Source organism: Rhinolophus hipposideros (assembly GCF_964194185.1).
Source record: "Rhinolophus hipposideros genome assembly, chromosome: 5".
Lineage (NCBI taxonomy): Eukaryota > Metazoa > Chordata > Mammalia > Chiroptera > Rhinolophidae > Rhinolophus > Rhinolophus hipposideros.
The window spans coordinates 28639859-28666613 of record NC_138051.1 but is presented as its reverse complement, the minus strand read 5'-3'; the positions used below and the strand labels follow the sequence as shown (position 1 = coordinate 28666613).

Below are 26755 nucleotides of genomic sequence, written 5' to 3'. Positions count from 1 at the left end.
AGCCAAGTCTGTGCCCCTGTGAATGGTGAGCATCCAACCTTAGTCTAGAACGTCAACCACAACGTAGGAGTGTTGGGGACGGGAGGACACGAGTGGAGACATCTTGCCTGCTTGTGTCCTCACCATGTTCCAGGTGGTGAAGGGTGATGTCTTAACCCCCTCCACCCCAGAGCCCCCTCCTGCCTGTGTCTTCCAGCAGTGCTGACTCTGGAGTGATGCCATCCCAGGACAGGCAGCTGGGAGGGATGCCCACAAAGGAGGGACTCCAAGCAATGACAGAGTCTAATCCTGTCAACTTCCTCTAGCAATTAACCCAAAGCATGGGGAGGCCCTAGTTCCTACCTTAACCACTTCTTCATTTGTGCTACTGCAAATCCTCCTAGTCTTCTACCTAGAAATCGTCCTATTTTGCGGAAGTAGACCCCAGCTAAGTAGACCCCACGTCACCTCTCAGGCCCTCCCCTCAAGCTCTTGGGCCCAGCTGGGTGCTCTCCAAGTTCCCCCTCTGTGTCTCTGCACAAACTCAGGCTGTCCCTTCCTTTGCCATTTGGCTCTGGCAGTCCTGGAGCCAGAGACTTTGCTGACCACCAGGCCTTGGGGACCACCTCTGCCTTTGCCTTCACTCACTTGGTGCCCACCTTAAGTAGTGAGGAGGTTCTTCCTAGCCTGCTAGTCTGCACACTCTCAGCACAGCACATAGCAGGAACGTAATAACACTGTGACTTCATGGAAGAAATGAGAGCAAGTTTTGGTTGAAAACAAGAGGTAGCTGTTTCAAAGTGCTGGCACTGGGTCGCTGGGACAGAGCGAGGGCTTTTAGGAATGCCATCCTGGAAGGAATCTGGCAACCAAAGATCTCCTAACAAGATAGGAAATACCTGTCGACTCTGTCTCAGAAGGTCATTGAATTACCGTACCAGCGACTTCATTTCCATTTTAAATTTTATTACATCAAAAGAAAAGCCCCCCCCCCCAAACCCTTCACAAAACAAACAAACCCTCTAAAACCTAAACCAACTCAAAGACAGAAGATTATTATCCAGGTATAACTAACTCCCTGCTCCCAAAAACAACCTTACATTAAAAAATCCAAAAGAAATAGAAATACCAGCTTCAAAAATATTTATCCAAAAAGTAAGGCATCCACTTTACGAACAAAAAAAACACAACAATAATTCAAGGGGGAAATGAGGTTGGAGGAATGAGAAGGGGGAACAAGAGGATGGTCCCCTAACCCTCCAGGGGCAGCCCCAGCCCACTTGGAGTTCACTCTGAAGGGGCCATAGCTCATACCAAACCTGGCAACTCACCAATGCAGGGTCAGGAGGGCTGGGCCAGAAGCTGGGAGACCTGAGCAGGCCAGGAGGGCTTCCAGAGTATTCCAGTTTAAGCAGATGTGCTGGGGAGTTGGGGGAATGGAGGAACTCCTGCTTTGGGATAAAAGGATCCTAGTCCTTAGCACAACAGGTGCGGTGGGGAAGGCTCAAGGCCCAGGGCAAACACTGCCTCCTTCCTTTGGAGCACAAGGCAGCCTCTGCCAGAGTCCACATACCATGGACAACAGGCTTTCCAAAGGGCTCCAAAGTGGGAGGCTTCTGCTACTCCCCTCTCACCTAGCCCTGGAGGCTGTCCAAAGACAGGACAGTGGTGGAACTGGAAAAGAGGGTGGGGTTATCTGAGTTGGGGGAGGACCGAGAAATTGGCCTTCAGAATACACTTTCTCCCCAGTCTAGGAGGTTATGGGGTAAGTACTTCCTGGGAGATGGGAAAGCACCCTTCCTCCTGGAAAAGATTTTCATACCAAGTCTGCCCTGAAGGTTAGAAATAAGGGAGTATTTTTAGGTCCAGTTCTTGGATGGGAGGTGACTTAAGGCTGATTTGGCTCGGGTTTCAGGCCTGAAGAGCTTGGGGAGCCTTCACACCCAGTCCTAGGTCCTGGAGCCAAAGTCCAGGGAGGAGGAAAAGGGCCTGATGGGGGCACAGGCAGTGCTGGCTGCGTGGGGGTATGTTGGGAGCATAGCTGCAGAGTGACAGGGTGCCTGCTCCTTCCCATGGGGGTGGGGAGCGAGGAGGAGCTGAGCTGCTTTGTCATTAGGAGACATCTTTCTGGTTTCAGGAAGCTTTGGCACCCAGTTGTGGGCAGGATGCAGGGGCAGGGGCAGGGCTGGGTTTCTGCAATCTGAGCCTTTCCCAATCTGTTCCACAGGCTGGCTGGGCGTCAGGGGAGGGGCAGTTATTTTGCTTTGTTGGTCCTTAGCTCAGTTGGGGGTTGTCCTGACAGGAATCTAACTCTGGACCGGGAGCCCATGCTGGGAAGGGTGGAGGCACAGTGCAGAGGGGTTGGGAAGAGGGAAGAAGCAAGTACTGCCTCTGATTTCTTGGGTCCCTAGTGAAGGGAGGGGACACTGGTCTCTCCAGGCGACCTTTAATAGTGACTGATTTGCTTGAGTCTGTCCCTCCCCAAATGGCTCACTCTTGCTTGTTGCTGCCTCTTCTCGAGGAGCTGAGGCCTCCCTTGGGCTCAGGAATGGGGAAGGAAGGCAGTACTGAACTCATGCTCCGGAGGAGACAATAAGGGTGTGGGCCCAGGAGGGAGGGCCCTATGGTGACTCCTGCAGCTCCACTCTCCTCTAACAGCTTGGAGCACTGGCAGCCCTGGCTTTGGGCTTTGGACACAGGTCCTGGGGGTGAAGTTCTGGTTCTTTGGGTACAAATGTTAGTGTTTTTGTTTATAGTTTCTCACCACTCACCCACAGTTCCTGCCCCTGCTTGACAAAAGCAAAGGGTGTGTGTGTGTGTGTGTGTGTGTGTGTGTGTGTGTTGGGGGGACCCAGGCAGGGAAGGAGAGCAAAAAGGAGGTAAAGAAGGGAGGACGCAGCTGAGTGGGGATGGTGGTTCTCAGGGCTGGGACTGTTCCACTGAGTCCTTGGCCTTGGAGGCAATGGGTTGGTTGATGGGCTGCCGCTGCTCTTCTATGTCCTCATTTATCATCTCTGTCCCCGAGCTCCCATCCATTTCGGGGTACACAACCACACACATCTTCTGGCTCACCAGGGTTAGCCACTCTGTGGAAGAAGGTCACATGGGAACCAGGTCAGTGCCCAGTGTCCTACCAGCCTGGTGGGTCATGCCCTTCCCCACTCTCCTGCCCTGTGTTCTGCCTCAGCAGAGCCACCAGTGCCTTCAGGAGACACCTCCTCTAGGAGATGCCACTTCACCTGTCTCCTGTGTCTGTGGGCAGCATGTTTGCCGGCTGCTCTTTGCTCATTAAGGCTCCAGTTTTCCACTGTGCCTATGCCCAATGACCACCAATTCCAGGGTCTCCACTGGTCTCTAGCCAGCCCAGGGCAGCTCCTGCAGGATAGCTGTCAAGTTGCCTATACCTACAGGTCTAAAGTCTATGTGGAAACATTAGCTGCCCTCTCCTTAGAGGACCCTGGGAAGGTACCCGCCCTTTCCTCACCCCCAACTCCTTCCCCAGAGCTCTGGGGCCCAGCCCAAGCCTCTTGATTCTGGTGGGGCTCCCCTGCCGGCCCATGACCACTGTATCCCAGATCAGGAGGCCCTCTAGCCACCCAGAGCCTTCAACAACTCACTGATGAAGTTATTGAAACATTTGGGCTTGTGTTGCCAGTAAACACCCAGGAAATAGACAGGCACTCCTGTCAGCATGATGGCCAGGCCGATGCCACACACCACAGGTTCCGACCACAGGCTAAAGATCAACAGGAAGGCCCAGAACAGCAAATAGATGATGGGAAACAGCAGGTTGATCTGTGGAGAAGAGGTACTGTTAGCTGTGCGGCCCTGTGGCCCCAGGATCAGCGTCCCTTCCTTCTTCTTCACCCTCAGGGAACATCTCTGAGTGCAAAGGCTGGGTTTTATTCAGTTCTGTGGCTGTCACACCCTCAGCCCTGATAAGGCAAGTGCTGTGTCAACAAATGTTGGTGAACTTGGGCAGTAGGCCAAGAAGGGGACCCAGGGAGGGAACGATGCTCATTGCCCATGTCCTCCCTCCTAGGTGGGATCAAACAAGTCCTTGTCATCCATGCCGTGTGCCTGTGGCAGCCAGAGCAGCCCATGGGGACTGGTAAGCTCGCTGGTACATTGGTATATGCTTGCTGAGGTCCTAGGGTGGAGGAGAGGTGGAGAAATGAGGGCAAGAAAGCAACAACCTGCGTCAATCAGGCTCCCTGCCTCTTGCCCACTTCTAAGCAGGACCCTCATCTAGGCCCGTGGCAAATGGCCATCCCTCTCATCGGGTCAGTCCCAGTTTGTCTCTCTCAAGCAATTTATTCAGAAAGAAGCGTCTCTATCTGGGCTTCATTCCTTGTTGTTGACCACAGGTGGGAGTTCCCAGTAGAGTCCTCATCATACCTCTAGATTCAGCTGCCTTTCCCCTCCATGTCCTCTCCTCTCAGAGAGTATGCATGTGGTGGGGAGAGGGGCTTCTCCTACCTCCTCTGCCCTCTAGCAGGCGTTCTAAGAGTGGTAGGAAAGTGGCAGTGGAAAACAGAGCTTTGGAGAGAGCCCTCGATTTCTCAGCTGGAAAAATCTTCTAGAAGCATCCAGTCTCCCTCTGTTTCCAAAATAGAATTTTTCAAATAATTGAGGGCTATAATCTATTCTTCTAATTTGCAGGAAAAAACCATATTTTGCCATGTATAGTGTGCACTTTTTTGCCAAAATTTGTGAGGGAAAAATAAGGATGTGCATTATACATGGGTAGTACTAATTTCGTATCTCTATAAGTGTTTTCAATTCTTTTATTTATGCTTATGAGTTAAAGTGTAATTCTAGAAATCAATAACGATATTTGTGTGAAAAATAATATCCTGGAATACGATAATTGGTTGTGGAGACAGAGCCAGGAGTGCAGTTTCCAGGCTCTCGGCCTCACATAGAAAGGTGCTGGCTCGGGTAGTAAATGGCCATCAACTGTGATCAGATGGCCATCAGCTGTGGCTAGTTGGCCGTCAGCTGTAACCAGTGAGCCATTGGCCACTAATATAACTGCTGTGGCTACGCTAGCAGAAAATGGGGGCTAGCAAGAAGATGGTGGCTGGCAAGCGTGGACTGCTGTTAGGATGGCGGGTTGCAGATTATGTAGATACTGCTTCCTGTGTCTCCAGCCCAGCCACCAGCGAGAACATATTGATTTGACTCACCTATCTTTGGCTCCGTGGGTGTTCCTTTTTGGCCTCACCATATCCTGTGTTCTTATGTGGGGAGCAGGACCAGAGACCCCACCGGACGCCCCACATGACAAATGGCGCAGGAGCAGGGTCCCCCCCCCCACGACACCCATCATTTCCATCACAAAGTTATTTCTCACAGCAATCAGTAGGTTCACTGGGTACCCTGCTTCATGTAGGGCCACAGTAATCGTAGTAATTTAAAAAGGGAGGGTCTTGGATGGCTGGAGTGGACTGGGAAACTTCAAAGAAGAGGAGGTGCTTGAAGCTTATGTAGGAAGTGGTTAGGATAGGCAGATGGGAGGAGGAAACTCATCCTGGGATAGAAACATAGCACAAGTGGACCCAGCTATCTGGACAGACAAGGAGGAGACTGGTGAGACTGAAGCGTCCAGGGAAATATTGGAGACAGAAAGGAGCCTTGAACAATCAGCTGGAGTTTACAAAGGAATGACGTGATGAAAGTATCATTTAATCTAACTTATTGCTCCAGCTGCAATTTGCTCTGGTCCTATTCCCAGCAGAGAATGAAAATAAATGGCTGCCCCATTCATACAAGGTCCTTGTTTCCCAAATAGTCTGTTACCACCATAGAGATGATCTGTGGTCAGCAGCTGAGAAAAAGATGATTGGAAAATCTGAGCTGCCACTAGAACCAGTAGAGGAGGGGAAGGGGAGCCCATGGGGAGGTTCTGTACCTTGATGGGGCGGGGGATGTCAGGCTTCTTCCAGCGAAGAACTATCTGTCCAGCAACTGTGACCCCATAGAAGAGGTAGTTGATGAAGCCTACGTAGTTGATGAGTGTGTACATGTCGCTGGTGACCAGCATCAGCAGGGTGGAGATGCACTAGGTAGGGGTGGGGAGAAGCACATCAGTGATCAGAAGGGTATTTGTAGATGGAAGTGTTTACAGGTCAGGGATTGTGCCCCTTCCTCGGGAAAATGGTGCCATTTCATAAAGGAAATGTCTCAAAATGGAGACTTTACAACCTCCCCCTAGAAACCCAGGCCATTGCTAACACAGTCATTACCAGGAAGTTCTTCCTGATTGCAGGGGTGATAATCAAAATATTTAATCACTGGTGTGGCATGGGCACTAATTACTCAGAAAAGATTTTGGCCTTAAATACTGGTGACACCTGGCTCTATGTTCACCCTAGTCTCATTTACAGTTCTCCCTTGTTTATAGCTCAAATTAATTTCATTTTTTATCCCTTAGAGAAGATTGTTAACTTCAGATTAAGGCTTTATCTTGCCTTCATCCTCTTCTCTTGTCTGAGTCATCTAATTTATTTTCCTTCCTTCCTTTCCTTTTTCCCCTAATATATCATAAATAGTTACAGCACGCACTAGGTGCAAGGCTCTATTCTTTGCATTCTACAAATATTAACTCATTTAACCCTCATAACATCCCTGTGAAGTTTTCTTGATAGAGTCCACTTTCCAACTTCAAAATGATCTCAGTGATTTTCACGGAACCATGTTCTTTCCCTCTGCTCATTTGTTAAGGCTAATAGAAGGTTCCGTTTTCCTGTGAGATCTGATGGTAAAAATAATCGAGAAGATTTTAACCGATGAATAAGCCAGATTCTTACAGCACTTGTCTTGTAGTCATAGTGCTGCACCAATGGCTCAAACTGAAAAATGTTTGTGGCCTGTTGGGAGTATTGAGTTTTCTGCAGTCACCTTTCACAACTAAGCAATCACGATGACCTTCACCCTCCATCTGAACATTCTGAAACTCTCCCTAATGTTGTACAACAAATGCCCTTGACTTCTGAGATCTCTAGTGTCCTGGTCTAACTGCTTCTCTGGTGGACCAAAGGCATTTTCAATGTTTTATTCAGGATCCAGAAAGAAAAAAAATAACTTAAAAGACTTAATGGGGATAACTCTTTGTTCCTTCTTTTCACTCTCTCTAAATGATTCCACTCTGAAATTATTTTACACCTGTATTTTCCTCATCCCAAGTTTCCTTTTCTCCATTTTCAGTGTACCAGTCTTTCTTTCTTTGTGATTTTTCTTATTTGGTGTACCCTTAACACTGAATTTGTTTCAGTGATGTTCCCAAGAAACTGGCAGAGCCTCCTGGGGCAAGAAGATCAATGGGGAGAGGAGAGGGTGTGCAGTGATCAGCCGGGAGCAGAGGCCCAAAGCTGCAATCCTGTGGGCAACAGGTGCAGAAGGGAGCCAAGAAAGGAGAGGTTTCTTTGTGAGGTTATGGAGTCTTGAGGAAGTCACTTCAGTCTGATCCAAAAGAATGGGAGAATGGAAACGACCTGACCTGAGAGCCTTAAGGTGTTTCAGGACTCCTATCTCTTGCTATAGCTCTTCATATTAATAAAGCCTATGTACATACCATTTGCCAGATTATCTAGGACCCGATGAAACCTAGTTGCAGACCAGAAGGGTGACAGGGATATGCATGGGATGTGTGAACTCCCAGCTCAGAGCAAGCACAAGATGAAGGGTCTGTGTAGGACTGGCCAAAGGAGGGGCCCTTACCGTGAAGAGCAAGGCTGGGATGGGGGTGCAGCGTTTCACATGGATCATGGCCAGCACGCTGGGAAGGTGGCCCTCCCTGGCTCCAGCAAAGAACAGCCTGGCAGAGAGAAAAGAAGGTCAGCCTAGGATGGCCCATGGACCACTCAAGGTCGCTCCCTCCCCAGCTGGGCCTACCTCATCCATGCACTCCTGCCCCCCCAGGAGCATCCCCCCTCCAACCAGGTACTCGCCTTCTCATGCACACCTTCCAGCCCACTAGTCACAGGACCCACAATCACAAATGCAGGTACAGGCAAACCAGAGGCAGGCAGTGGATAAGTGGATGGATCCCGGGTAAGTGGAGACCCTGAGTGTAGCCTGGATGGCTTGGGGTTACTGATGATTGTACCATCACTCTGTGGGTCTCTCTTAATGCCTGGAGTGCTGCTGCAGAAGCAGCCTCTCTCCTTCGCCTAAGGCCTTAACCCCCTTTTTAAAAATGTGCCTTCCCTATCCTCAAAGAATACACAGTAACTGAACTGTACAAGGAAAGCCTTAAAAGCATTCATATCCTAGTTAGAAAGTAGTTACCTCTGGGGAGTGGGGAATGCATGGTGGACCAGAAAGGGACCCGTGGGAGCTTGGAGGATATGTGGAAATGTCCTGTATCTTGTGGGTGGTGGTGACATTCCTGTCTACAATTATTGAAATGCATCAATCTGAACATTTACGGTGTATATTTTCTTGTATGTAAATTATACCTAAGGGAGCATTCGAGATTTTGCTCCTCAGCATATGTCATCAGTTTGGCTCAAATAAACTCATAAAAAAAATTATACCTACAAATTTATATCCTTTTTTTCTTTTTTTTCTTTTCTTTTCTTTTTTTTTTTAACGAGGGCACAGCTCACAGTGGCCCATGCAGGGATCGAACCAGCAACCTTGGTGTTATTAGCACCATGCTCTTACCAAGTGAGCCAACTGAACACCCAAAAATTTATATCTTTAAGCTACTTATTCTATTCCCAAAAAACCATCCTAGGGAATAGAGAGTTAGTGAAAAGTATATATACGAAGATATTTTGATGATAAAAAGATTGGAAATATCTTAAATGCCTAAAGTAAGAAATTGATTACATAAATATGGTATATCCATAGATGGAATATTATGCAGTCATAATGATGTTCTAGGAAAAAACGTATTACTTGAGAACATGCTCACAATATAATGGTAAATGAAAAAAGCAAGATAGAAAACTGTATTGATTCCATACAATATGTTCCAATTAATTAAAAAATTATTTACAGTGCATGTAAAAACATATTAAAATACCAACTGATTATTTATGGGTGGTAGGATTATGAGTAATTTAAATTTTCTTCCTTAGGCATTAAGAAAAAATTTCAGTATTCTAAAATAGACAGTAAATTTGCAATCAGAAAAAAAATTATTTTTTAACTTTAAAAATATTAAAAATTTTAATTTTGAGATAATTGTAGGTTCACATGCAGTTGTAAGAAATAATATAGGGTGATCCTATGTATCCTTTACCCAATTTCTCCCCTTGGTAACATATTATAAAACTATCGTACAATATTATGAAGAGGATGTTGACGTTTAAGAGTTATTTTTAAAAAGAGAAATTTTAACATTAAAAAGCAAGTCTTCTTCCCCTTTCCTCTCCCGAGAGAAAAGAGAATAATATAAACTGTCAGGAGTCATTTACATGTTGGTGTGAATTAGACCACTTTTTCTTCTACTTGGATTTTGTAGGGAAAGGAGCACCTAAGGGCTAAAAGGAAGGAGATGGTGTAATGGGGACAGAAAGGCACAGAACCAACATGCTGGATGTTCTGACGAGAACTGTCACTTTGTAATTTGTGTAAGGAGAGAGTGGCGCTAACAGCTGCAACTCACCCGCAGTGTGGGAGTTGATTATGGCCCCCAGTACACATATGCACACCATCAGTTGCCCTCAGCAAATAACTAGGCCAGTGTCACTAGTTTCATGCAGCCATATGGCATTGCCCCTCTATAGTGCCACCTCATGCAGCCAGCGGCGCCCCAGCTGTTCTGTGGGCTTCATCATGCACATAGCCAGGGTCACGCAATCCCAGCCCTCCTCCACCAGCAGCCAGGGCCAAGTGGAATTGTCCAGGTCCAACAGCATTTGCAAGTGTCAAGTTCACAAGAGACAATCCTTGCCCAGCTAGCTGACAACGGAGGAGACATGGACGGTAAGCATGACACACACCCACACACACTCCCACTCTTCAGGAAGGATCATCCTCTCCACATCCCAAAACATGAAAGAATGAGAGAGAGAAAGAGAGAAGGAGGGGAGGAGGAGGAGGAAGAAAGGAAGGAAGGAATCGGAAGATGAACTGAAGAGGCCTGGTGGGTGAGCCGCGCCTCGGAATCAGAGGCGAGTACCCCGGGCCGCATCTCCTGCATGCACACACAGCTACCACATGCGTGCAGGCCGCTACTTGGCCTGTCTGAGGGACAAACCCCACTCTAAAGTGACTGTAGCCAGTCACTCTCCTCCAATAGATCCCAGAGAGCCTCATGGGTCACTGCTCTTCCACCGCTCGCCCACGGCTGGGGCCTCCAGGTGGTCACTGCTCCTGTGTAACATGCACACGAGGTTGCTGTGGATGAGTGTTATAGGGTCCTGGGGAACAGGGGACGCCCACCTCCCTCTTTCCTGCCCTAGGTCCTGAAAACAGAGCACTCCTTTGTCATTTCACGGGAGCTCCTCTCTGATGTGTTGGGTGGCTTTGGAAGCAGCTGAATTCAGGGACTTAACTTTTTTGTTGTATCTTTTGAGTAGGACTGTGCCCTAGGCACAGAGGGGCTTTCTACGAGCCCTGGGAGGACCCCGTGAACCACATCAGCATCTATTGGCCTCAATAGGCCATTCTGGAGATAGCAAAAAGAGGCACCAAAGAGGTCAGATTCCTGAATGTGTGCAGGCAGGAGCCAGGGGCTCCTGGGCCCACTGGAGCTTCTAGCTTCCCTGAGAGTTTTCGGGTGGGGGATGTGGCTTTGGACAAATGCTTTCCTTCCTCTCTTCCGAGCCCTCTCACTTCACATGCTCCACCTGAGTGCCACGTGAAGGGTGGCCATGTGAAGACCTCCCCCAGCTGCCTGTCTATTGAGTAGAGAGAAGCCTGCACCCACAGGTTGCTCAGAGATGATCCCGTCCCACCCGAAGTCTATCCCAGAGCTTTCCTGAAAGGCCAACCCAGAGGCCCCAGGCACAGGGTCCTCCTGATCCCTTTCAAAGTGGGATTCCTTTCTAGCCAGCACAACCTGTTTCCAGGAGAGTGGAGAGGGAGCTCTGGGGCTACAGCCAAGACAGTCCTGCTGCCAACCATAGCCCCTGAGCTGGGACTGCGTCAGGCAGCCGGGGCCTTCTCAGCCCCCCGGGCAACTGCCCAAATGAAGTGGGATAGGGCTTCTCACCACTACATGTAAAGCCACACACATTGTAAGTAACCACGTGAGCAGCACGCATCCCTCTACATCCATACTGATACACGCATGCCCTCATGTGAACAATCACCCCCTGCAAGGTCACCACCCAGGTGCCCACACAGACCCCTGCTGACGGAGACAAGCCCCGCACACATACACAGAGCAATATGCACAATAAAGTGGCCTAGACTCGGAAAGGGCCTGGATAGCACTCACCGGGACGAGGTAAAGAGAGACCCATTGACTCCTCCAAATGTGGACAGGGCAACGGAAATAGGCATGATCCAGGCCATGACCCCAAGGAGCTTCTCTCCAAAAGTCTGTGAGACAAAACAAGGGGTGAGTGGAAAAGGAGAGGGTACAACCTTGCACCTGTGGGTCACTGCTGGGAATGCTCCCTCCCAGGCCCAACTTGTGGGGTTTGTAGCTAAGCTGCTGAGAGGACAGATGACTTCTGTGCCCTGACCCTCTTCCCACACCACCACTTCCCACAGTGACCACTATACAGCTGGGAGACAATAAGTGTCTTGAGCGAACTGAAGGAGAGAGTGTACGGTAATAATACGAATACTGCTAATAATACTGCTAATAATAAACATTTGTTATCCTTGATTCATGGACAAAGAAACTGAGGCACAAAGCAATTCAGTAGCTGGCCTAGGATCACACACGCAGAGAGAAACAAGCTGTGTGAGTCTAGACCTGTGTGAGTCCAGCATACATTGCATGCTAGTGAGTCAGGCAGGTTGGGGCTCCAATCTCAGCCCAACACTTAGGAGCTGTGAGACTCTTAATTTTTGAGCCTCCCTTTCTCATCTGTAAAACAGAGATGAATCCTAACTCATAGGATGAGAATTTCTAAATTCACAGAAACAAATGACATTGTGGGAGGAAATGATTGGAGGCTACTATGCAGGTTGAGGAAGAAAAGGCAGTGAAGCTATAGACTAGTCTCCGTGTATTGAAGTAATATAAAATGTTAGGGACCAGCTTTTCCATGCTCTCTGAGCCAAGTGCACACTTGATTTATAGCATATTATGGTGGAGGGGTTATTTCGAATAGCTGTCTTGTTGGGGAAGACTAGCGATCATGGAGCAGGCTGTCCCTCCAGGATACTCGAGGGCCTCTTTCTTTAGTCTTAAGATAAGACAAGTGATGACACTCTTTGGCAGAGTGAAGTTGTGGCCCAGGTGAAGCCAGGGGAGGGAACAGCATGGCTCCCAGGTCTTTCCCACATGTCAAGGACCCCTATGCCTTGGACCAGCATGATCTCCTTCCCCAAAGAGCACAACCCACTCCTACTTTCAAATTGTTTACTGGCGCATACTTTTCCCTGATGAGGGAATGAGTCAGATCGCACGATTTCCAAAGGAGGAAATGGAGGCAGAGAGAAATGGCACGTCTTGTGCAAGATTATGTCTTTCTGGGGAGGTGCCTGTCTCCTTTATACAATCGTTATATTTAGAGTTTAAAGTGCCCTAGTTCAGGAGTTGGCAAACTTGTTCTTTAAAGGGTCAGAGAGTAAATATTTCGGTTTTATGGGCCACACAGTCTCCGTGGCAACTACTCAGCTCTGCCATTGTGACTGTTCTAGGTACAGCACGGTTGTCAGTTGGCTCCAGGGCACTTGAAGATGTGATTTCTGCCCTAAAGACTTGGGATGACTTCCAATTCCACAAATCCATGGATCAGGGGAAAGGGAGGGGGCTACGCAGGCAAGACTATGGCAACATTCCTGGCTTGAGGGACTGCAAGTTTGATTTCTTACCACAGCGACTGCGTTTGATGCCAGCAGCTCCTGGGGGGACATTGCAGTGACATAAGCGACATTGGCAAAGACATACACAAATGTGACCAGTGGGATGGAGATGAAGATGGCTCTGGGAAGGTTCCTGTAGAGGGAGAGGAGGTGAGATGGGGAAGGCCTGGCACCTTGGACCACCTGCCTCGTCATGGAGTCTGGGGAGTGCCTTCTGTCTTTCTGCATGAAGCTGACCTTGCAGCCTTCTGTGATGCTCCGTCTCCCTGGAGGGGTGGTGGTGGTGGTTTTTTGTCTCAATATGGGCAGAATAATTTAAAGGAAATGAAACATTTCTTTTGGAAATACGTTCCACACCTGTTGACTTCTTCCTGACCAGAATGTCTACAATGCACCCCTTCCCCTGCCTCAAAACACAAAGATCTGCCTGTCCTGAAACAGGCAAGTAAGGTGCTTAGAAAACTCTCAGGGCACATTTTACTCTCTAAGGCAATGGTGTTATCTCAGTACCATTTTTAGCTTTTTTAGTTTTTCCCCCTTCTTCCTCCTCCCCCCATCCCAAATCCAGTTCAAGCCGTTGTTTCTCAGTCTAGTTGTGTAAGACACAGCTCCCTGGCCCATGCTGGTATTATCAGCTCCTATCCCCACCCCCACCCCCACCCCCCCAGGGCTGAGGCAATCTGCTGCTCAGAGCAGCTCTCGCTGGCTGCCGGCCGCTCATGGCAGCACACGGTAGCTCATGGTAGCCCACGTAGCCCACGGTAGCCCAGCTCCAGGGAGAGCTGTTGTTCACAATCTTAGCTGTAAAGGGTGAAGTTCACTGGCCCATGTGGGAATTGACCGGCAACCTTTGGTGTTAGGAGCACAGTGCTCCCACCACCTGAGCCACTGGGCCAGCCCCTGCTTTTTAGCTTTTAACCTACTCTGGGACAGCCATTGGGTCATTTTTCTTCTCCTGCCAGGGTGGACGGCAAATGGTTAAATTCCTGGGAAATGAACTATTTCTTCAGGATAGATCAGGTCATGGTCAGGATGGGGGCTGGGAGGAGGCGAAGTGGGCTCCCTCTTCCCAGTAGCAGGTGCCTAAGTCTTTCTAGGGAGTGAGGAAGAGCTGGGCTATTTCAACTCACTTGTAGGGATCAACAAGTTCCTCAGTCACGTAATTAAGAAAGTTCCAGCCTCCATAAGCAAAGGAGCCCTGAAGGAAAGCCAGTGCAATGAGGCCGATGTTGGGTTCCTGGAAATTCTCAAATGCGTTCTTTGGCTCCAGCCAGAAGTATTCTCCTGTGGACACAAGGGGCAGGAGACTTCTCAGAGAGACCAGTCAGAGGCCTGGATGGTCCCGTATCGCACCTCCCTGTGGTGATGATTTACTTCTATCTTATCTCCAGTGAATCCCATGTATTGGAGAAGTGGGACTAAAAGGAGCAGGGAAATACAGGTCCAGGACCTCCCAGAGTATGATCATCATGAGTCCAATGGGGCTCAAGTTCAAAGCACAGGTCTGAATGTTCTTTTTTTAAAAGGCAAAGTTACTTGGAAGGAAAGGCCAGGGGAACGTGACTGGGGAGGGCAGGGTAACTTGGGGGGCTAGCAGGGCAAATTGGAGCTGGCTCGCTGGGATTTGGAGGCTTAGAGCCCCTGGTAGTCTCCTGACCACCCTCCCTGATATTTAAGTTTGTACATTTTCATGAAGAAAGCATCAGGAACAACAAACACTCAAACATAAGCTTCCATAATGCTATATTAGTTCAGGCTTGTTCTGCTTTCTTTGTCAATCTCCTCCTGTCTTTTTCTAAGGTGTGTGTTTGGTCTCCCTTTTCATGGTATAGATTCCCTGAGGACAGGGATCCTTCAACAAAGAGCTTTAAAATTGCCTTCCCCCCAAAAAAATAAAATAAAATAAAATAAAATAAAATAAAATAAAATAAAATAAAATAAAATAGAATAAAATAAAATAAATTGCCTTCCCCGCTCTTAGCAGTGTCCTGCACACAGAGGGTCCTTAAGAAAGGACGCTGACTGAGGTTATAATGAGACACAGAGTAACTTTCCATACTTACTCATCTGTAATTCAGCATTGGGACAGTAACTAAGGAGATCAGAGTGGGCAGGAGAAAGCATTGGGAACAGGTGAGGAGGGACTCACTACTTTTGAAAAGATAACACAGTGATTTTCTTACATCTAATTCCTGAAAACAATATAACCTGCTAAAGAACTTAATCCAGCAGATTAAAATAATCAGACATTTTATATAGCAGAATCTTAATTATGTTTCTTGGAGTCAAAATCCAGGCACCGCACACTGCCTTCAGGGTTTGTGGGCAGGTGGGAGGTCTCCTGCTTGTCATCTGACTTTCTCTCCAAGAGGCAATGACACTGGGCAGGGCCTCAGGGTGCTACAGGTCCCATGGAAACCAAATACAGACTAGGGCTTGGAAAGGACCAAATCCAGTGGGGAATGTTGGCAGGAGCCCCAGGAATGTAGAACTCTCTCTTGTAGAGATTATGAGTAATTTTAAAACATAAAATCTCCTCCTCCACCCCCCATTTTAAGATATGGACAAGATGTAGTATAAGATGCAGAGAGCTTCCGTTGGTTTGGGGCAAGAGGGCAATAGGAGCCCAGAGATCTGGGATCTTCAGAGCCATGGGAGGACTAAATCTACTAACAGGCCAAACATGCCCTACTTCCTGGGAAGATGGTTTCTCTTCCTCTTTGTCAAACAAGTGAGGAAGAAAAGTCATTTAAGACCAGACCTGGGAAATCTCAGGGAGTGCACACATCCCAAGAGAGTGTGAGGGGGTGTGCGCATGCGAGGGGTGGAAAGTTGGGCAGGGCCCATGGTTCCAGTGATACTCACCTTTGCAGATCTGTACAATCCCCATGATGATGATCAGGGCCAGGGCCAGGAGCTTCCCTGCTGTGAAAATGTCTTGAACCCGAGTGGCCCACCGCACACTGGAACAGTTGACCCATGTGAGGAGCACTGAAATGACAGACCCCCAAACATACCCTGAAGGGCCACAATAGGGCTGAAGGACACCCTCTGCACAGGAGCAGAAATGCTCCTTGTTCTTGATGATGAGACTGTAGCAGATGAACCAAATATCCTGCATGCTCAGGCCCAGTGTACAGAAACTTTGGCTAGGTTAATGAGTTTCAAATGGGGATTACATGCCACAAATTAGAACTTGGTCAAAACATGCCCTGCCCAGGGCTAGAAGCCAGAAGTAGGCATGAACTGGCTTTGCAGGGGGTGTGTGGGGGGGGAGGAATCAGCAGCTGGTCAGGGCACTAGTGTGGTTTATGTTTTCAAGTCATTGTATGTTTAAGGGATGCCCTGAGCCGCCTGTGGGATCCTGGATGTCCTCTTCCTAGTGTGGTTTTGGGGCAACAGAGGTTTAGGGGAATCTTTTGTTACTTGGGTTTATCAAGGTATAATATAGAGTAAAATTCATTTTTCTAAGTGTACAATTTGATGAAGATTTGACAAATGCATTTAGTTGTTTAATCACTACCACGCTCTCTATATAGAACATTTCCAACACTCCAAAACGTTCTCTTGTATGTTGTGTTTCTTTGACGTCAATCCCCTTCCCCTATCTCTGGCAATCATTAATTTGAGTTCTGTCACTATACTGTTGCCTTATCCAGAATGTCACATAAATGGAATTACACACTATGTAGCCTTTTGTGTCTGGCTCCTTTCCCTTAACATGATACTTTTGAGGTCCATTCTTGTTGCTGCATCTATCAGTAGTTTGTTCCTTTTTAGTGTCAAGTAGTATTCCGTTATATGAATGTATCAGTTTATTTTTCCATTCCCTGGCTGATGGACATTTGGGTTGCTCCCAGTTTTAGGCTATTACAAATAAAGCTGTTATAAACACTTGCACAGAAATCTTTAAGTAGACTGTAGAGGTCTTTGAAAGGGGTTTTAATTTCTCTTGAGTAAATACCTAGGAGTAGGATTCTAGGTCATATGGTAAATGTAAGTTAAACTTTATAAGAAACTGCCAAATTGTTTTCTAAAGTGGCTGTATGATTTTGTATTCCCACCAGCAACGTGCGTGAGATCTCGTTGTTCTGCGTCTTTGTCAGCATTTGCTACTGTAGGCTTCAAAAGTCTGGCTATTCTAATAGGTGTGAAGTAGTATTTCATTGAGGCTTTGCTTTGAATTTCCCTAGTGACTAATGATGTTGACCATGCTTTCCTCTGCTTATATCCGCCATCTCTTCTTGGGTGGCTTCTAACCTGCCTCTTTTCCTAGGAGTCACAGAGATCTCAATAACATGGAACCTCCAGGGCTGGAGGAGAGCTCAGAGGCTGAAAGCCAGGCTGGAGGGGTTCTCTGTTTTACTGCCACACTTTCTAAGTAACCTACGGGGGCTCTGTGCTGTAGGAACGGATCTCTCAACCTCCTGGTGGTTATGAAATGCTTGAGAATAAAGGAGGAAAAGTTAAAATTCTCTTGCTTTCCCGTCCTCTGAAACAGTGACCGGATGACCCCTAGTCTTCCAAGGGGACAAGTCATGCATGTCAAAGCATGGGACTTTTCCCCTCTCCTCAAGCCTCTAACCGGGACTCTGACTTCACTTGTACAGCTGATCAAGTTCTACAATACCTTATCCTGAAACTGCATTCACTTTCCAAGTAGTTTTCAACCTTCCTTGATTCTGAGAACATTTTGGCAGGGTAAGCACCTGACATTATCCGTCTGTAACCTTCCTCCCTGGGCCGTCTCTACCTGGCAAATTCCTTCTCATCTTTCAAGATCCAGCTCAAATGTCACCTGTTCTGTAAGTCGTTATTATTTTACTTATTCCTGATAATGTGCCTACCAGGTAAGATATATCAGCCACATTTTATAGACAAGGAACAGTTTGTCCCTCCTTTCTCTTCCCAGACCACTTTGTTTATATCTAACTATGGCACTTATTTCTTTGTATTATAATGATCTGTTTCTTTTTCTCTGTCTCCTTGTAGACGAGGAGGGCAGGGACTGTGACTTTTTCATGTTTTGAATCCCAGGGCATATCACTGGTGCCTGCAAATAGCAGCTGCTCAGCAAATATTTAATACTTGGATAAAGAAAATGCCCCAGTTCATTAGCCCTCCAATCTCTTCTCAGTCTACACATTTCACAATGCACACCAATCCCCCTGCTCTCCAGGAAACTCATCAAAAGGAGACATGATCCCCAGTTGGTTTCACAGAGCCAAAAGAGCAATAGGAAGCTTGACTTCAAGAGTAGAAACGCTTGACTCCTCATGGGGAGGCTGTTATCCAAGATGGTGTCATATAAGGAGAACCAAAACAAGTTGTTGGAGGAAGGATTTTAAGTGCCTGAACAGGGAGAACATTTTGTAAATACTCAAATGTTCCAGATGGACTGAGATGTCATGATAAATACACATTTAGTTTATTTTACTCAATTCAATAAGGATTTTAAGATCACATGCCTGGTGACAATCCAACCCAAATTACTCTAAGCAACTGGGCCTGTGATCTGGGCTTTTCCCCAGGGCCCTGGGGCATGCTAGGGATGAGCGGGCCCACCGGGTCCCAGCAGTTCAGGCAGACACAATCAACAATGTGTAAAAAATAAAGGAGCTTGGGCTGGCCCGGTGGCTCAGGTGGTTGGAGCTCCATGCTCCTAAAGCTGAAGGCTGCCGATTCCCACATAGGCCAGTGGGCTCTCAACCACTAGGTTGCAGGTTCCACTCCCGCAAGGGATGGTGGGCTGCGTCCCCTTGCAACTAACAATGGCAGCTGGACCTGGAGCTGAGCTGCGCCCTCCACAACTAAGATTGAAAGGACAACAACTTGACTTGGAAAAAGTCCTGGAAGTACATACTGTTCCCCAATAAAGTCCTGTTCCACTTCCCCAATAAAAATCTTAAAATAATAATAATAATAATAATTAATAATAATAAATAAAGGAAAAAATAAATAAAGGAGATTGATTTATTAAAGGAAGGAAGATTAGGACACAAAACTCGTGTGGTTCAGGGCTAGGTAAGGATTATAGAACAAGGAGCAGAGAAGAAAATTATCCTCCACTAAGGGGAGGAGAGAGAGGGCAGGGAGCTGACAAGAAAGTGCTTGAAGGGAAGTAAGAGCAGAGCAGGACGACCAAACAGGAGCGGCAATGTGGCCACCTCCCCGTGTACTGAGACAAAAAACACAAAATCATCTTCTTGTCAAGAGAGACCTTGTCAAGGCAGCCAGAAAGACTCCTTCGAGAGGTCGGCTCCAGAGTATACCGGTGGAATCGGAGACGTTTGAAGGAGAGACATTGTCAAATAAACTTATGGTGGGTGTCTTCTGTCCTGCCTGAGCTTATCTCTGCACCTTCACAAGAACCCAGTCCTTGACTAATATTTAACCTTTCCCCTTTACAGGGGTCTTTCAAAAATAAAGAGAAATCCTGAGAATGAGGTAGGGAGACAGGCTGCCTGTGACACCAATCTCCTTGGAACAATGGCCGCAGGCCACATCTGACCTTTCACCCTGCAGTTGGGTGATCACAGCATGTGACTAAGGGGAAAGAAGGCACTTTCAGTCTCCTGGTACCACAGGACAGCTTCCCTCATAGCAGGCTGAAACCTGAGCCTCCATCCAGAGAGGAAAGGTCAGTGAGTGAAGGCAACACTTGTTAAGTGCTTGCCAAGCCCCTGCCCTGTTAGGTGGCCTGCCTCTACCCATCTGCTATCCAGCACCCCTTTCTGTTGCTGATGGCGAAGTCCGCCCTCTCTTCCCAGCCAGACTATGAATTCTGCATGCTTGAGATACAGTGACCTCAGGGAAGCCACGTGTAGGTGGGGACCAGTGGCCACAGCAGCTTGAAATATGACAGTTTCCATTCATCTATCCATCCATCCATCAATCCACCCATCCATGCAGTTGTCATCTACAAAGGACCTACACATGCTAGGCACTTTGGTAGGTAGGGAAGTTATAAATAAGATACAAATCCCTGCCCTCAAAAAGTTAACACCGTAAGAGGCGAGGTGGGTGAGCTAAAAGATGATCATAAAACCATGTGGTGATGGCAGAGCTCTTCATGGAAGCCAAGGGGCATCCAGGAGGATCCCCTAACTCAGCCCAGGGGAACCAGAGATGCTTCTTATGGGGGGGAGACCCTAACATCAGAGAAACATTTATAATTTTGGCCTAGCTGAACAAAATAAATAAAAAGGCATACAACTCTGGTTCTTGTCCATTGTACTCTGGCTGTGGGGTTGGTTGCCGCTTCTCTAGAGGCCTCTATGGAAGTCCAGGCTTATCTGTGCTTCTTGGGTCTTTTCTGCTTTCTTTTTCTTTTGCTTCCCAGGTTAACAACAACACACAAAAAAGGTGAAAAACTATCAAGAAGACGAGACTGCAAGAACATGCTGAAGTCAGGGGTTGGTTACCTAATCCGCCCAGTTTTAAAAGCCTAATGTCAAGGTGACAGGAGGAATACAAAAAATGAGGCAGGTAAGATTAGCCCCAGTAATCTCATGCCCTGCCTAGTGCCCAGGGCTTCTCAACTGCCAAGTAGGAGAGGTGGGCTCAATGCTTCCTGCCTGTGGGAAAGCTGCAGGACTGGCAGAGAAATGCAGAGTCCTTCTCAGATCAATGACAGTCCAGATCCTGTCACTGACCTGGAATATGTCCTCTGTAGAGGGGAGGGGCAAGTTCCTGCTTCCGGCAGAGATGGTGTCCCCCCAGCCCCCTTCCCAGCCCTTATCCCTGGGGAGTCACAGAAGCCTCTACTTTACTTCCTCCCTCAGACAATAACATCAGAACTCATGGGGTAGGCTGAAGAATGGCATCCTAAAAATGTCAACATCTTAATCTTATGAATATGTTACCTTACATGATACAAGGAATTCTGCAAACGTGACTAAGTTAAGGATCTTCAGATGGGAGATTATTTTGGATTATCTGAATGGGCCCAATGTAATCACAAGAGTCCTTTAAGAGGGAGGCAGGAGGGTCAGAGTTAGAAAAGGAGATAATGATGACCGAAACAGAGATCAAAGAGCAAGAAAGATTTGAAGATGCCATCCTGCTGGCTTTGAAGATGGAAAAAGGGGTCATGAGCCAAAGAATGTAGGGGCCTCTAGAAGCTGGAAAGGGAAGGAAACAATTCTCCCCAGTGCTTCCAGAAGGAACACAGCTTTATTGACACCTTGAATTTAGAACTGCTGACCCCCAGAACTATAAGATAATAAATCTGTGTAGTTTTAAGCCACTAAGTTTGTGGTAATTTGTTACAGCAGCAATAGGACCCCAAAGGAGTGCCTACCCACTGGCCTTGCTGGCCTTCCAGGACACCAAGTGGAAGGAAGTGGTGGGGCTCTCTAGAAGTGGGCAGTGAAACTGAGGTCACCAATGTGCTGACCTAGTTGGCAAATTTCCACACCACATGACAGCATCCCAACTCTTCCACCTCCCAAAACCTATGGCAAGAGTGTTACTGCCTCCTCCTGCTCCACTTGGTTTTTTTTTTTTTTTGTTTGTTTGTTTGTTTGTTTTTGTTTTTTTTTTAAGAGCCCACTGGCATGTGGGAATCGAACTGGCAGCCTTCAGAGTTAGGAGCATGGAGCTCTAACTGCCTGAGCCACCAGGCCGGCCCTCCTGTTCCCCTTTGTAATTCAATACAGCAGTAAATAGGCTTGTCCTATAATAACTCTAGCTGTGCTTTTCTTCTGAATAAAATTTATGGCAAACGACACTCCCAATACCTGTCCTTCATCTAATCCCAGGTTCTCTTCCATTCTCCTCCATATTCCATAAGCCCACATACACAACCCAAATACACATACCATGTTACCCTGAAAAGAAGACCTAACTGGAAAATAAGCCCTAGCATGATTTTTCAGGATGACATCCTCTGAACATAAGCCCTACTGCGTCTTTTGGAACAAAACAATTAATGTAAGACCCAGTCTTATTTTCGGGGAAACACGGTATGAACACAGGCCCAGAGTTACAAGCTTCTTGCATGGTAAGTGGAATGCACGATGTCCACAGACATGATTCCTTTGTTCTCTGCCCCCATAGTTTTGTTGGTCTCCTAATTTTAGTGAGCAGAGGCTATAATTAAAGGCCAAAAAAGAAGTCAAGATGGAAAGCCAATAGATAAACTCAAGAGTCTGGAGTCTGAGCTCCTTCCTCAAATTGGAGGGTAAAGAGTAGCCACGTTGTGTGCTATCTTGTAGCGGACAACACCAAATGCACTTTGGCAGACCTAGGTGGAGTCAACCCAACCTGTCTCAGTAGGAGGTACGGCACATGGGGTTAAAGGATTACAAATTTTTAGAAGAGGAGAATAGGAACAACATGTTTGGGGAACTTAGAAGGGGAGAATAGGAACAACATGTTTGGGGAACTTTAACCTTAAGTTAATATATTATAGACTATAGGTAAAAGGTAATTTAAAATGATTATTTCTAGTCCATTTTGAAACAGCACGTCAGTGAATCATTAGCATAAGCAAATACATAAATCTTCATTTAGAAAATTTTAAGAATGGATTAAGGAATTGTGGGGCTAGTCTGAAGTCCCTCCAACCAGCACAGAGCCACGGCTGTGACTTTATCACTCTTCCCCTCAGCTCCGCCTCGTAAGCCTGGTGAGTGAAGAACCCTGTGGGTTTCTGGTGTCTTTTTTGAGTGCAGAACTGGTAAAAGGGCTCAGAGTAGTTTGTGCAGGGAGTGAAGTGGTAAGAATGGGGGTTGGGGGATGAGTAGCTTAAAGGGACGGAGGCAGAGATGGCTCCCTCAGAGGGCCTTGGCAGCCAGGGCTGACTCTAAGAATCAAGAACTTTAGAACTCGAAGAACCCAATGACCATGGTGCCATTCCGAGCTTGGTCATTGACTCTCAGGGAGCCTGGACTGGCTAGTCCAACTGTTTGAGCTCACTTTCCTCTCTGTAAAATGCAGGTGTGGTCCATTTTAGTCCCATGAGGATGGCTCTGTTACCTGTGTATTGCTGTATAAAATGTTAAGTGGTCATTCTTATTGTTCATAAATTAAGAAACTAAAACTCAAAAAGAAGGCATGATTTGCTCAGGATAATACTGACGATCAGAGGCAAAGCGGAGTAGACTAGGAAGGGGATGGTTTGGAGGGTTTTGGAGAAGCCATATCCTGCACTGTGACATTGCCTCTCCTCGTGGCTTCTTCCTCTACGCCTGACCCTGCTCCTCAATTTCTCATCTGTTTCACCTTTTTCTCAGGAGGATGCTTGTCCACAAATTACCTGGTCTAGGGTCCCTCAACCCAAGTTGTCTGAAAGTGTGGGGTCACAGGCACAAAGGTGTATTAGCGTGTTGTGGGCCTGGTAAGAATAAGGCTGAGACACTGACCGGAGCCTAGACATTCAAGCATGTCCCTATGCCTTGGTTTCCACAAGTGAAGAAAATGACACTACCCCTTAGAAATCATTGCTAGGAAGGAATGCCCTACAGAAATCCAAGGAGCTCTGTTGCTGCTGCTCTACTCAGGCCCAGAGGACAATGAAACTTCCCTGTTCTTCTTGTAGCCAGCAGTGCACACACAGCCATAAACATCACCCTGCTAGTCATTGTGACCTTGAGATCCTATAACACTGTTTGGCACACGGTAGGTACTAATGCTTACTGAATGGAGGATGGATAGATGGACACATCTATACAGGGAGGGTGTATTGGAGCCACTGTGCTTCTCTAGGAAGTAAATGTCAGGGTAAATGTCATGGGACAGCCTCATAAAGCAGGGCAAGCAAGTGTCTGTGATGCCAGAGGAAGGCACATATGGTGGCCGCTTCTCCTTCTCTTAAGAAAGCTCACAAAACACAGGTTATCCCCAGGGACCATTGGATGACTGTCTTTGGGTGCTCTCTCGCTTCTGGGTACAGAAATCTGGCCTCTTCCTGAGCTTGGTTGTCAAAGAGCTAATTTGTGTCTTCATCAGAGGGTCAATGAACAGTTTCCCATGTGGATCCCTAAACTAATCTCATTCCTTTTGTCAAGCCAGCTTTGACTCCAGGAACTATACTGTTTTGGTGAGATGGGGTGAAAGTTGGGTTGGGCCCATACGGTTAGGGGGCTGGATTGATTGTTACAACAGTGCTCAGAAGCATAAAACAGTTGGAGCTCTCCCTGGAGACAGCTCTTGGCACTGAAGGGAGATGTTTGAGGCCTGAACTCTACTACCCAGAGGTAGTTTCCAGCCTCGGGGGCAATCAGAGCCAGGAATGACCTGAGACCCAGAACCTCATACTATATGTGAGTGAAGTAAGACTCCAGCTAATTAGTGCCAAAGACAGGACTGTTTCTTTGCTCCCCAATTCCCAGTTGCTTCTTCTGCCACTACTCCTGCTTTTCTTTTATCACACACACAGCACTCTTCTTTTCCTTCCCCCATTCCCACATTCTTTCTCTCTCCTGCTCCTGTCAGTGGTACCCACGATCACTGCTGACAGTGTCACTTGGGGCTCTGAGTCTGTCACTTGAAGATACTGGCCAGGTTGCTTTCTGGGCAGCAAGATGTAAGGTGTCAATGTAGCAAAAAGGGAAAGACGAAGATGGCTACTCCTCAGAAACCAATAGTTGTGTCCATCACACGCAGGGCTTTAGAAAATAATTTCTCGGGTGTGGGCCAGAGGCAGTTTGGAAAGCCTTGTTTTCCTTTAGCATTTCAGAACTAGGCCTCTCCCATCTTTCCAAATAAGAGAAGACAGGGAGTGTAAAAAGGGGAGAAAAAAAAAAGCTTAGACTTGCTCAAGTCCATAAAGACAGGCAGTGAAGAAGACAGGGGAAGAATGAGCATGAGAAACAACAAGGGGAAGAAGGAGGAAGAGAAACAATACACATGGGGGAGGGGGAGGGGGAGAGAGAGAGAGAGAGACAGACAGACAGACAGACAGAGAGACAGAGAGAGAGAGCGCGCGATTGAGGAACAGAATAGAGAGAGAAGGCCAGGACAGAAAAAAAGAGAGGGAATGTACTAAGCAGACAGCTGCTGAACAGGGAAGGGAAGCTAGTGACGCCACTTTGTAGAAATCAGAACACCCTGTTCCTCTCCCGAACTTCAAAATAAGCACCTTTCTGGGATGGAACTCCCCAGCCCTCTGAAGCAGCCGTAAATTTCACCTGGTCATGCGCCTGCCAGAGCGTAGGTTTCTGTCTCACCTTTTGCTTGGGCGTGCACCTCTCTGCCTTCTGCAACTCTCTGGCCCACTTCCCCTGACTCCCTCCCTCTGGACCTGGAGCAAAAGGGGCTAGACGATGCCCCTCAGACCAGCCCTCGGGTGCCCACGCTGAACTGCGGGTGATGGCCCAGCCTTCTGGGAGGGGGTGTGGCGACGCTCGGCTCTGTGATAGGCTGGATGGGGCTCCTTGGCGGCCTACCCCGCTAGTGGAAGGAACTGGGCACGTGTTTCTAATTGTGGACAGGCTGCTCCGAGTTGGCCTGCTTGACCGTTTCCAGAAGTAGGAGGTAACCAGTACCAGCTGCCAAAAGACACTGATAGGCAAAGAAAACACGGAGCCCTATTTGATTTCTAACTCATGCAATTCAAGGCTCTGATAAAGTTCCAGTTCTGCCTATGCAGGCCAGCCTCAGCTATTTTTCTTCCTCATAGATCTCAGAGAGGCTGGGGGGAAATTGGGGTAGAAGTGAGGACACACAGAACCAGGTTCCTAGAATCCTTCTCTGCTAACTCAGGGCCAATACATTTTTCATATGGGGTAAGGAGCCCCATAATAATAGTCTCAAGTCTCTGCCAATGCAAAACAAAGGTTGGTATTATTGTATGTGTAAATAACTTGACTGGTGGAAGACAAAACATCAAAACAAAGCAACAGCGACTAAAAAGGAAAAAAAAAAAAAATCAAAGCAGCCAGTCCTTATAAACTAAGCTTTGATCCTAGCTTCTGTTAGGTCCATAAATTTCTTTGAAATAGATCTTGCCTACCACACTACAGTAACATTTTGCCCTTCTCCAGCCCTTTTCGTCTGGAAGAACTGACATGGTTTGAGAAATCTCAGGAGCCCTTCTAAGAGGAGGAGGTGTGCTGAACCTTCTGGAAGGGGCTCTCTCTGCCATGGACAAACAAGCAGCGGAGGAAGGGTGCAGAGACTGTGGAGCTTCTGGAGGTCCTGAATCACACAGCTTTCCCTGGACACCTTCAGCTAAGGCCCAGCCATGCTGCCTCACCCTTGCCCCTTCCTTTCCTGGCTCTCTCTTCCCCTTCCTTCTTATCCTGATCTGTCCGTGGCAAGTGCCAGTTGCCAGACCTGGAGTTTCTGCTGAATCACCATCCAGTACTTAGTTCAGCCAAGAAGCTGAAATACCCAGCTCAGCATTTTCCAAGAGCTGAGTAGTTCTCTCTCCAGCATCAGCTAAGCATGGCTCCTGAGCTGCGGTGGGGGAGAAGAGAAAAAGCCCGGAAAGTAGGGGAGACAGATAGTGCACCACGCCACCTTGGGGAATCCTGTTTTAATCCTACTCATTACTGTTCCAGCCTGGGCCTGAAGAATTCTTGTTATCTCATGCCCCAATTCTCAGGGCTGATGTGTCCCAGACTCAGAGTAAGGGGGATGGCACGGGTTCCAAGGGGTCTGCACAGAGCTTGGGAGGGCTAGCCTGACTCTCCATCATCCTCAGCCTTGGGGGAAAGGGTGTAGGTCCTGGGAAGTCTGGTTGGTTCCTGGACTGGAAGACTTGTGGGCTCTGTTAGTATCCACCAAGGACTATAAGCCTGAGCTCAGGCTGCAAAATTCCCAAGACTGGTCAGTGTGGACGAAAAAGGAGTTCTACAAAAGGTAACTTCACAGAATGATCGGATCC

The 26755-nt window shown here is 47.6% G+C and overlaps 1 protein-coding gene across 2 annotated transcripts in view; it reads right to left on the bottom strand.

Moving 5' to 3' along the window:
* Positions 1-926: 926 nt before the first annotated feature.
* The window catches only part of SLC7A8 (solute carrier family 7 member 8), a 49730-nt gene continuing 23901 nt past the window's right edge, over positions 927-26755 (bottom strand). The window contains exons 1-9 of one of the 2 annotated variants that reach the window (XM_081047845.1): positions 25095-25253; positions 15787-15912; positions 14052-14205; positions 12931-13054; positions 11378-11481; positions 7702-7798; positions 5894-6043; positions 3597-3774; positions 927-3065 (exon numbers count right to left, since the gene is read on the bottom strand). In XM_081047845.1, the coding sequence (XP_080903971.1) occupies positions 2899-3065; positions 3597-3774; positions 5894-6043; positions 7702-7798; positions 11378-11481; positions 12931-13054; positions 14052-14205; positions 15787-15811 (999 nt within the window). In that variant the 5' untranslated portion in view covers positions 15812-15912; positions 25095-25253 and the 3' untranslated portion in view covers positions 927-2898. Of the gene's footprint in view, positions 3066-3596; positions 3775-5893; positions 6044-7701; positions 7799-11377; positions 11482-12930; positions 13055-14051; positions 14206-15786; positions 15913-25094; positions 25254-26755 lie in introns of those variants that run through there. The other variant, XM_081047844.1, reaches the window with a different exon arrangement.